Here is a 12,679-nt window from a genome sequence, read left to right on the forward strand (position 1 = left end):
GCATAATACACCATATTTTCTATTTAACAATGCTGCTGGTAAAACCAGCTGTCCAATCTTATTGTTAGTAACTACAGTACTTACAGCAAAAATGATCTGCCTGTTGACCTCCCAGTCAAGTTCAAACTATGTCATTCTGTCAATACCATCTACCTTGATTAGGCTGGGCTTATACACAACAGGTTATGATCCCACAGGGATGAAAAGCTTTCCCAAATTAAAAGCAGAATTTTAAAAGGAAATACTCATACATTCCTACACCATTTCCATTTGATATCCTCAAGGCTGGCCCATGAAGTCAAGCTCATGTTGATTGAAAGTGAATGTTTCTTTCTGGGTGTAGCCATCTTACAAATTTAATGGCAGGAGGAAAATAATAAAATGTGTTCCACACTTCAATTAGACTTTTTATAACTTGGCACTTCAAAGATGGCAATGCCAAAGAAAAATCATTAATCCATTTTTTTTAAAAAGGCAGAACTGTGCAGAAGACAGACCTCCAGGAGTTGAGTGAGTGCCTGGGCAAAGTACACAGTTGCACCAAGATGATCTGTCTTTTATCTTGTCTCACTGTGAGTCTTCTCTTATGCTTCATGATATTTGGATAAAATGTATCCCATATTTGCTTCTAAAATCCAAAGTAACACAACCATGCTTTCAATTTTCTCCTTAGCCAAAGGAGCTGTGTACGTAACCAGGCAATAAAACGTTGGCTAGGCATGAAATGCCTATTCATGCGCATGAATGATAGATGAAAGATCACACACAGAGAACTGCAAAATACAGTCAAAGGATGCATCTTTCCAATTTGTATTTTACAACAGTATGCAGCAGACTGGTTCAAAAGGATCAAAGCCTTTCACAACCCTAGACCAGATAGTTGTGGACACACAAATGTTGTCTGAATGTTTTGAGTCACAAGAGAAAACGGTAGAGTGATGTACATGCACAGTGTCGTGTGGGTTTCTCTCTAAACACAGTTTGAGTGATGCAGGCAGACTCTGTCATTATTGAATGTACAAATTAGCTACCAAAGGAACATATTTCATCACTCTTCTCCCCCTGCATACCTAATATGTCAGCACCAAATCTACAACAATCCCATTCTGATTCTTTGTTGGTCCCAGGGCTGCAGTCTCAGAATTACTGATGACTGTTTCCAAACCACAATCATTGCTTCTTCCATCACTACTTCATGCTATTTAGCTTGAGCTAAGGCACCAAACTACTTCACAAACCCTTCAATCTCAAACTGATTCTCTATCTCCTTCAAGGTCTTCCTGATTTAAGCCTCCTTTTAAACACCAAATTTTGGAAAATGGAATCTGCTTCTAAATTAACCACTCCTTAATTCCTAAATTCTGATGTCTGTCACCATCACTGTAATAAAATTGTACTTTGAAATTGCCAAGCACTTCTCCCAACCTATAGGTAAATCTCATGTGATGGTTTCAAGCTTTTCTTTTCTGGACTTCTCAGCTTTCCACACTCAGATGAAGTCTCCTTCTGGAAGCTCTCTACTGCTCCTTGCACTCCTGCTACTATCTCCCTATTCTTCCCATCTTTACCTGTCACTACTGGCATCTCTTTTGCTTCTTTTTCTACTACTAGTGGTGGTGGCAGGTTCTCTTCTTCTTTTCCATGATTTTAAATCCCAGGCCATATGAAGACTTTTTTTCTAATGTCTTATGCCAGCACTAATAATTCTTTGTTTTTCTCTCTTTATGGTACTAAGGTTTGAATTCAGTTTTGTACTTGCTGGGTGGGCACTCTACAACTTGAGCCAGGCCTTTATCTCCTGACAACTCTTAGTATCAAACTCACATTTTCTATGGATGTTGAAAATCTTCACAAGATGGCTGCCAGCATTTCCAAGTCAAAACAGTCACTATAATCTCATTTCAACCATTCTTCTAATGTCTTCCTTGATTCTCTTAATCGCTACCCCTTCAGTCTCAGTCACCAGTCTTGTCAAGTCCTGGAGTTATCTTCACTCCATCTCTCTGTGCCAACTGACACACTTTCTGTCAACTTTTATTCCATAGTGCTCTTGCCTTTCTCTTCCACTGCCACCAATCTAGTTTAAAACTTCCCCATAATTCAGATGGATGCAAATGGTAGGTCCCCACATAATAATTCCTAAGATTCAATTCTGGTTATTAGATCATGACTAAATTCAAACTTAGCATAGCTCTCAAGATGGTGTCCTCCACCATCTTTTAATTTTACTTTTAGTTAGTTGTTTACATATGTTTTTATTCTTGGTCTTTCCTATCTTTGTAGCAAGCAAGCTTCCCACCTGGCATTTAGTACAGGATAGCTTAAAACTCCTGCACTCATGAAGTCTTACCTCACTCTCTGCATCCTAACTCCCCAGGAACTTCCACTGCTGCCACTGCTTACTTTCTTGTTGCTCATAGGACAGTGAGATTCGTGGCTTGCAAAGTTTAGCTCCCAAGCTAGTAACACCATCATAGCCTCAGATCTCATTAAAAATAAAATTTGCTGTGTCTTATCCCAGACTTATTGTATCACCAACTCTGGGATGAGCCCAGAAATTTATGTTCTAATAGCACTCTAGGTGATAGTCCTACACACTGAAGTTTAAGAATCAGTGATGGAAGAGAATCTTTCCAATAAGCAGCTTTCAGTAAGATAAAACATGAATGAATAATTAGCTTTTTATCATCTTAGTGTCAAGTAATTCCTCCAAAACATTGTAAGTTGAAGAAACCTATGTTATCAGCATATTAAATCTTGTACATTTAGAAAATTACCGAAATTTTGAAATAAAAAATTCTTTTTATAAAATTCAAAATAACAAATGATAGATTGTTTGGATATGCATAAATACTTGTGCAACTATCTATCATTTAAAAAGCGAGAAATGATAATCACACAATTCAAGACTAGGTTTCCATCCAATGTCTGCATGTTGGGCAAGACAAACCATGTTCAAAAAGACAAATATTTTATGTCTTCACTCATGTCAAATCAAGACCCTAAATGATAATAATAATAACAATCATAAGACAAGAACATAAGAGAGGGACTGTCATGGGAGGAAAGTCAAGTGTACAATAGTGAGGGAAAATATAACAAAACCCACTAAGTAATGTATAAGAAGGGAGAGAGGAGCCGGGCGGCGGTGGCTCACACCTGTAATCCTAGCTACTTAGGAGGCTCAGATCTGAGGATCACGGTTCAAAGCCAGCACTACCAAGAAAGTCCGTGACATTCTTATCTCCAGTAACTACCAGAAAACTGCAAGTGGCACTATGGCTCAAGTGGTAGAGTGCTAACCTTGAGCTGAAGAGCTGAGGGACAGCGCCCAGACCCAGAGTTCAAGACAAAAAAAAAAAAAGAAGAAGAAGAAGGAAGAGAGGTATAACAAGGATAAGGAAGAATAGAGGATAAGTTGATGTTAAGCGAAATGAACCCCAAGATAAGGACTCAAATTTTTTTTCTTTCTTGCTATTGTTTCTAACATATTTATAAGATATTTCTTTGTTGCTTTGTATGTCCCTCCCCCATGGTATAACCCCTGTTTTCACTGTATTTGATGTTGGTACAATTTGTGGAGGGGAAGGGAAAAAACAAATTGTTTAAATAGGGATACAGGTGGACCCATTGCAACAATGAGATGTACAAGGGTTATGTCGGAAATGAACTTTACAACTTTTGGGAGGGGAGAAAGGGAGGGAGATGGGAAGGGATGGGAAGGGGAAACAAAGGAGGAGGCAACAATGCTTGATAAGAAATGCACTCATTACCTTGCCTATGTAGTTGTAACCCCTCTGTACAGTATTTTCACACACACACAAAAATAATAATAGAGGAATGAACCTGATTAAAGTACATTGCACAAATCTGTAGAGATATTACAATGAAACTTCTTTGGCCAAGTTTAATGTATGGGTAATAGAAAAAAAGAAAAGGTTCTATCCAAGAAAAAAGAAGCTGGTCGGGATCAAGATAGAACATATACATAGATCCAAATCATCAGGACTATCTAGGGTCCTCAGCTGGCTGGTATGTTTTCAGATATTCACAATGCTACTGAAAATAATTAATTAAAGTCATGTATGGACCAATGCTGACCAAAGGATTGTTAATCTAATTGTAAGGGCTCTTTTAAAAGACATGAAACAGAATTAGGACATGTCACAATTCTACCCCTAGTCTCATTATTAACACCAGTAATGACAGATGCTAGTTGTACCTGTGTACGGTTGAATGCCACTCTCGCAAAAACAGCTTGAGACACGCTGGCCCTTTTGAGCTCATCTCTGACTTGCTGGTAGATATCTGGAGAGACTTCCACGGAGGAGTTGGTTGGCTCTGGTTTAACTGCTCTGGGAATGGGTGGATGGTTCAAGAACTGCTGGTTGATGGCTTGAGGATGCTGGTGAGCCAGGAGCCGGCTAACGGCAATCTGTTGGTTTATCAGATGGGCCATGGCTATTTGTTGCCTAACAAGTTGTGGACTAAGCTGGGGAGAAAGAAGACCAGGGCTCATGATGGGCTGTAATGCGGGCACTTGGTTTCGGATTGGAGTACTGTGGTGGATTTGGCTATGAGGAGACTGTTCGTTGGTTTTCCCCAGAGTGGCCAGCTGGTTCATATTTGGTAAATGCATTGGACGCTGGCCCAGAACACAATAGTCTGAAAGGTTCTCTCGCTCCACTCTTTCCACTGTTAAGAAAACAAAATGAGAGTTCATAATTATTTTCATTGTTACAATTATATTATTGTTAATGTATGGAATACTGAATTGTTATATTTTGGTATATTCGGGACAGGTTATTTTCATACAAGGCTGGAAGTCCCAGAGTGAAAGTGAGTTATTCTTTCCCATTAAATGTCCTAACTATTGTTTTCATAAGAGATACAAAAATAAAAATATTTGAGACTTCAGCTTGTTTAAATGTTTTATGAGTATATGCTGGCACTGGGAAGCTGAACTCAGCCTCTTGCTCAACTGGTCATACTGAGGTGGCACTTTACCACTTTAGCCAGGCCTCCAGTCTCAAAGACATTTCTGCCTAGACCCCACATCTCACTCTTCTGAGAAGCAAGAATTACAGTCATTAGCCACTGACACCCAGCTCAGCTTTAGAACTATAAAAGTAATCATTTCATTGAATGACCAGTACAAAAACCACAAGCATCACAAATTCCAAAGTCCTCAACATCTCAAACTGCAACATCTCTCTTCCTTATCATCCGTCATCATAAAAATTCCAGCTGTTTTTTTTCTTTTGGCTGAGGTGTAGTTCATGATCACTGGGAAACGACCGGGACAACATCTCCTAGTACATTAAGTTTTGTAACAAAAAAGCTCTCATAAATACTATTATATAATTCTACACATGATAATAGGAACGTTTATCATATAGTATATGCACTTATCTTCTTGTTTGCTATCTTTTATATAGGGATGTTTCTCTAAGAACTGGGTGTCTGAATATCTGCTATGTATGGAAATAAGGAAAAAACTCACAAGATTAATAACATCATCTAGACTTGTTATTATATGAGATTATCCCACTCTCCAGACTATCTATTACATTTTCGTATATTTTACTAAAGATTTACAGAGTAATCTTGAAAGGAAGAAGAGAAAAAAAAAAGGATATTAGCTGGGAGCCAGTGGCTCAGGCCTGTAATGGTACTAACTCAAGGCTGAGATCTGAAGATCCTGGTTTGAAGGCAGCACTGGCATTAAAGTCCATGAGACTCCAATCAACTACCAAAATGCTAGAAGTGGAGCTGTGGCTCAAGTGGTAGAGTGCTAGCCTTAGACACAAGAGTTCAAGGATAGCACCCAGGTCCTGAGTTCAAGCCCAGGACCAGAACTCACGCATGCACACAAACACACAAACACACACACACACACACACACACACACACACACACACACAAGCATATCATGGATGTACAAATGTAAAGCAATGGGGTTTTTTCCTCCAAGATTATTTCTCAGGAAAAAAAGTTACTTTCCAGTTAAGTGCTAATCAAAGCTTTGTATTAATTGTGTAAGCGAAGTTTTGTTTCAAGAAACATACTATACTAAAATAATTCCATTAGTACTAGTTTTAAATGCTTAAAGGTGTAACCTAACAAAATCAGTGTTTGAAATATCCATTCAGACTTACTAATTATTTCTAAAATGGGCATCAAATATAATTATGCAAGTCTGTTACAGATAACTTAAGAGAGCAGGGTTTCATAATTCACACCTGTAATCCCAGCATTTGGGAGGTTAAATCAAGAGGATTGAGAATTCAAGACCAGCCAGGGTTACACATAACAAAGTGGTTACTTGTTAGATCAAAAGTGTTTACTTGCAGGACAAATGTTACTTGTAGTCTGACATACAGTTTACAGTGACAGAATCATATTTGTATTAAATGAAAATTATGACACTCAAAAGCTTTAAAAAAATGTTGAGTGCTAGAAAACTGAGTGAGGTGGCTGAGTGCTGAAATTCCCTACCATAATGGTGTAAGAAGTATTTATAAATCACTATCTATGCAACACATGATTTTTAAATATACATGTGGAAGTAAATTAGTATGTTAAAAATGCAAATAGATTATTTAACTGTAAGTCTAAAAGCTTTATATACTTAAAACTTCTCCTTTGAAGAAACAGTTGAAAACCTGTATCTTGTATAATATATAAATATAATATTGTGCTATTGTGCATTATATTTAGATAGGCACAGTACTCTTTTCTCCTTTTTGAAAGAGTCAAAATTTTGCTTAACTTTCCTATGAACTCCAAAATAAGTCAAAAGTTTACTTTAACATTCTTTTTAACTTAATCCTTTCTATGTAATTCATTTCATTTATATGTCACCTTTCCTACATCAAGTTCAAGGTAAACAAATTATTGTAATCTTCCCCTCTAAAGGCACACATTTTCCAATCACTGTATTAATTAAACTTTAAAGTACATAGTCTTAAACCCAAACCAAGTAAATGGCTAAGAGACTTCAGATAAGGTAATCTAATACAGTTTCCATTGAACAGGAATTACTATTGTAATTTCCTTATTGAAAGAAGATGTAAAGAAACCATGAACTGCTTCCAGATTAAAGTCAAACTAGACAGAAACACATGGTTCTCAGTAAACATTTGACTTACTTATTTGTTTGTTTGTTTTTAATTCAAAGGGAAGATGAACTCAAATCAGATACTTTATAAGCAGGCTTTATCTACATTTTTCTATAAGAGAACTACTCTCTGACCAAAAGCTAATTTTTCCATCTTTTCAATATTTTTACTTTTTAAGGACTTACACTTGAGTGCACTAACTTTCTTGATATACAGACAAATAGATATGGATTTAGAAATCACATCATTAAAAGGCCCATTCAAAGATGTACTCAAAATATATATATAATTAATTGTAAATGTGAGAGTTCCATAAAGCCTATGTGAGTTCGTACAGTAAGGGTCAGAATAATACCAGTCTATATCCTTATGCTTATATATAATAATTACTATCTCTGAATTTGAAGTTCATTATAAATTCACAGTTACAGGTTGACTCACTGTAACAATGAGATGTACAAGATACTATGTTGAAATGAACTTTCCAAGTTCAGGGTGGGGGGTGCGGGGGGAGAAGTTGGGGAGATGGGGTGGGAAGGGATGGTATGGGAAAAACAAAGGAGGTAACAATGCTGCATAAGAAATATTCTCATTACCTTACACATGTAACCCCTCTGTACAGTATTTTTACAATAAAAAAATATATACAAAAAAAAGAACGGTGACTAAAAGTGCCCTTAGAGACAGGTGATTGCACCTGAGAGGTAAGCCATTTTATGAACCTTAATGACCAGGTATACATGGAAATGCACACCCACCCAGGCAGTTAACAGCCAGAGAAGCCACCTGCAGAGGTCCCAGGTGGAGGGAGCAAAGCCTGACAGAGCCAAAGGGCAAACCGCGACCTCGGCCTTGCCAATTTTCTTTTTCTTGCATTGTCCTTCCTCCCAAGTTTGATTAAAAAGTCTCCATTTTTACATGGTATTTCCTACTGTTCATATGTTAGCAACTAACTGGAAATACAATAAAAGTCAAACAAAACATTTCTGATAACAAAATTCTACCCATGGGCTTCTAGTGTGTAAACCTTGCCTGAGAGATCAAAAGTACCTTTAGGTTTTTCATTCCCTGGCAGCTCTATCAGTAAAAGCAGGATCTTGTGCATGGCATTGGTGGCTCATGCCTGTAATCCTAGCTACTCAGGAGGCTGAGATTGTGATTCAAAGCCAGCCCAGGCATGCCAGAAAGTCCATGAGCTGCTTATCTCTAATTAATCATCAAAAAGCTGGAAGTGGAGCTGTAGCTCAAGTGGTAGAGCACTAGTTTTGAGTGAAAAAGCTCAAAACACTGGCAGGTTCCTGAGTTCAATCCCCATGACTGGCACAGAAAGAAAAAGCAGGTTCTTTACTTCTAAACATAAAGGACAAAAAAAGTATTATTCAAGTTTTAAGAATGCCTGAAAATCAATTGCTCATCAACAGACTGACTCTTTCCTTTCCAAGGCTACATATTATTTCAGTAGTGATTTGTATCACTGCCTAATTTGAAAGCCTTTTTCATTTATTTCTGGCCACCACTCTTATAAAAAGAACATGAGAAAGATATTGTCAGCCTATTAAGTCACAGCAGGTGGAGTACAAATTTAAGAACCAAAATGGGTATAAAAGGGGGAGAAAGGAAGAAAGAAAAGAGAGAGGAAGGAAGGAGAAATTAAAGAAGGAAGAAGGAAAAAGCAAGAAGGGAGGGAGAAAAGTAGGCCTGAAAGGAGGGAGGGTAGAAAGGTAAGAGTTAGAATGTACCTAACTGTACCTGAAAACAGACTGGACATCTGTTACTTCTTTTCCTGTCTTTCATCCCTTTCTTCCTCCCTTTCTATTTCTTTCTCTTTCTTTTCTGTTCTCTTTTTCCCTCTGTCACTCTGTTTTCCTTCCTTCTTTCTAAGTAATCACAATGGCTGACACACAGACCTAACAGAAGTGCCTGGTTTTCTTTCTTTAGCTACATTACCAGGGATTGAATCCTAGCACTACAGCTTGGTAGATATATAACCTTGACAGGGTACTTGATTTCTCCATGAAGGGAGATATACTGAGTGAGTAAATATGTGTCAACACAACACACACACACATACACACACACACATACAGCATGCAGGTTGGTGCTGTCAGATAAAGTATGATTTGGCCTCATCACTAGATCACATCAGAAATTCAGCAGCTCAAATCAGAATCTCATAGGGTTCTAGTTCTTTTTTGTTGTTCTTTTTGGGTTTTTGGGGGGGGGTTCGGTAGTGGGGGCTGAACCATGGGTCTGGTCACTGTCCCTCAGCTCTTCAGCTCAAGGCTAGCACCCTACCACTTGAACTCCACTTCCGGCTTTTTTCTGCTTATGTGGTGCTGAGGAATCGAACCCAGGGCCTCATGCATGCAAGGCAAGCGTTCTACCACTGAGCCACCTTCCCAGCCCCAGGGTTCTAATTCTTACAAACACTAAAGCTTGAAAATCAAGCCAACTGTGAGCAAGAAAGCTAGGTAAGCACATAAGATCCTGAGTTCTAGCCCAGTATCAGTATACACACACACACACACACACACACACACACAAACACACACACACACACACACACACACACACAGTTCATATCTTGACTGGCAAGTCAGGAGGCAGAAGAATATGTTGGAGACAAAATGACATAATCTCATAACTGTTGATATTAAACTTATTTTTAAAGAACTAAAAAGTTTTTGTATTCAAAAATTAATGAGTAAAAAGTTTAAAAATAAATATGCATTAAATATATATATATATACATCTATGTGTGTTTACTGTAGTTGTAACAACCAACAGTGAGAAGAAAAGTACCCTGTAGTATTTTTAAAAGCAATTGTCTAACTTAAAAGCAATTGTCTTACTTAATTTTTCTCTTATTTTATCAATGAATTTTAATTGTAGAGAGTTGTCTCACTGTGATATTTACACTGAGCTGAAGAGTGCAGGGACAGCACCCAGGCGTAGAGTTCAAGCCCCACAACCGACAAAAACAGAAAATAAACTAAAAATATTCAAACTTAAATCACAAACACATACATGTGCATTGTTGCTTTTCACTTTAGCAATTACCTTAGTTAAATTTCATTATTTTAAAATATCTATTTGCTATACATGTTGATACATACTCTAATGACTAAGTGCTCTTGTGAGGAGAATTTACGAGCAAAGGGAAAAGTATCTGATTGGAAGTGTCAGTCATAACAAGATGGCATAGGATGGATAAAGAAAGGAAAAACAAGCAAGCATTTCTAAAGTTAGGGCTATAACTAGGTGAGTAATTTGGGGGTTATATAATAGTCTTACAATGACCTTCCAAGGTATTTATCTAATAGCATCTTAGAGGATTACTACTAGAAGTTTAAAAACAACTTTCTCACTTGCTTCTGTTTTTCTTGGCTCTTTAATAAGAGTTTCTTTCCTAAGCTACCTCTTTCTTACTCTCCACTGCAACAAGAATAAGCATCATTTGTGTCATGGCAAAAGTAGTTGTAGTACCACTCTTGTGAGTTTATTAGTACTGCTTAGGGAACTGAAACTATTTCTAGAACTATGATCATTTTTGGGGGGGGTCCGGTCGTGGGGCCTGAACTCTGGGCGTGGGCACTGTCCCTCAGCTCTTCATCTCAAGGCTAGCACTCTACCACTTGAGCCCACAGCACCACTTCCGGCTTTTTTCTTTTTGCTTATGTGGTGCTGAGGAATCGAACCCAGGGCCTCAGGCATGCAAGGCAAGCGCTCCACCACTGAGCCACCTTCCCAGCCCCTAGAACTATGATCTTAATGTTTTTATGCAAACATTAACACACTTGCTTTTGTGAAATAGACCTCTGAGTCTGTCCCTAGTTATAATGAGTAGTGAATTGGGAAGCAATGAACTGGGGGAAAGAGTCTGCACTAAGAAATGTCCAGATGGGCTCAGTTGTAGAGTGCTTGCCTTGAATGCATGAGGCCCTGGGTTCGATTCCTCAGCACCACATAAGCAGACAAAGCCAAAGTGGTGCTGTAGCTCAAGTGGTAGAGCACTCGCCTTGAGCTGAAGAGCTGAGGGACAAAGCCCAGGACCAGAGTTCAGGCCCCATAACTGCCAAAAAAAGAAAAAGAAATGTCCAGAATCTCTGACATATGAATATTTCTTTAAACTATTAAGATGCTCATGCAAATGTAAACAAATTGGCATGAGTGAATGCAAGTGGATTCCTTAATAAGATAGCACTCTAATATTCCCTAGAACCTCTCTTGGGAACCCTGAATGAGTGAATATCTGACAGAAAAAAAAACACCAAACAAAAGAACACCCAGTAGAATTTCCCTGTAACTCCTTTAACCTCAGTAAGTATTCTGAAAGTTATTCTACATGGGTCTGATGGACATAGGTTGGCTTTTGCTCTCTCTAGTAGAAAAGTCTCCAACCAAATCAATGATTTCAAATTTGTAATCATATATTTGAGCTTCAAAAAAGATCATCTTGAGCATATGATTACCCTGAATTTCCAAAATTCTACCTCAGGTTCCCTACTGCAAGCCCCAATTCATTGGAGACTAATTTTAAAGATCTTGTTTAATACCAGAAATGTTTTTTAAAAAACTTATTCAAGGTCAAATAGCTGTCCAAATGCTGGATAAATATTTAGGAATATTTAAAATTATTAGAGCTCCTGGCTCTAGCTTAAGTACCACAAACAAAGCACAGCCAATAAAAACTACTTTTGTTTTATTTTTTCTCTCCTCTCCTCTCCTCTTCCCTTTTCCTCCTCTCTCCCATGTCCCTTGTATACCTTGAAGTGAAGCATGTATTAACAGACTTCCTGTCAAAAAAAAAAGTACTTTATTGCAAGTGCATGAATTTTCAAGTTTGTAATGCTGATATGCCACTTTTAAACAGTGTTGGTATTTCAGACACCAATGAGTTCTGCATAACAGCTGAGGAGCTAGCCTAAACCTTTTTCAACTTAACATCTAATTCCTGTAACTGTAAGTCACACATATTAACATCTGCTTTCCTGAAGCTGAAGCTCAGGAAAATGGATGCTACAAACCTATCAAAGGCAGAATTGCCATCAAGGAAAAACTTAAGAGTCTTTAAGACTTTAGAGTCTTTAGAACTCTAAACCCTATGTCCCCCTGCTTAAGCTTAACTGCCCATGTTATGGCACACGGCCATTCATAGTTTCAGGGCTTGTGTCAGGACCAATTAGCTTCCTTACAGAGAAACCTTGCTTTTTATTTGTATGCATTTGTACACACAAAAAGTGACATATACATGAAGATGTGTCATGGTGAATGAATGACATCTCTCTGTGGCAGGCCTTCAATTTGATGCCTGGTACATACTTGGTAAATCTTTCTGATGTGACACAGACTGAAATTGTCGGTCAGTTTGAACAAGTGGTGGAACTGATTGCTCAACATTAGAATTAACTTATCACTAACACAGGTTTCCTCACATCTGAGTCTACTACAACATGCTAGGAATGATGCCAGATACTAGATACCATAGTGAATAATGATTGCTGAAAAAGAAAAACCCTCCCTCTGTACTTTTTGCTTTAGACAAAACAGCTGTTTGT

General features: G+C 38.0%; 1 protein-coding gene across 1 annotated transcript in view; it reads right to left on the minus strand.

Moving 5' to 3' along the window:
• Positions 1 to 12,679, minus strand: part of Satb2 (SATB homeobox 2) — a 179,444-nt gene that overhangs the window by 70,097 nt on the left and 96,668 nt on the right. Inside the window, exon 7 of the mRNA XM_013020782.1 lies at positions 4,223 to 4,695. Coding sequence (XP_012876236.1) covers positions 4,223 to 4,695 — 473 coding nt within the window. The remainder of the gene's footprint in view (positions 1 to 4,222; positions 4,696 to 12,679) is intronic.

This window comes from Dipodomys ordii, unplaced genomic scaffold (genome assembly GCF_000151885.1).
Source record: "Dipodomys ordii isolate 6190 unplaced genomic scaffold, Dord_2.0 Scaffold1, whole genome shotgun sequence".
Taxonomy (NCBI): Eukaryota; Metazoa; Chordata; class Mammalia; order Rodentia; family Heteromyidae; genus Dipodomys; species Dipodomys ordii.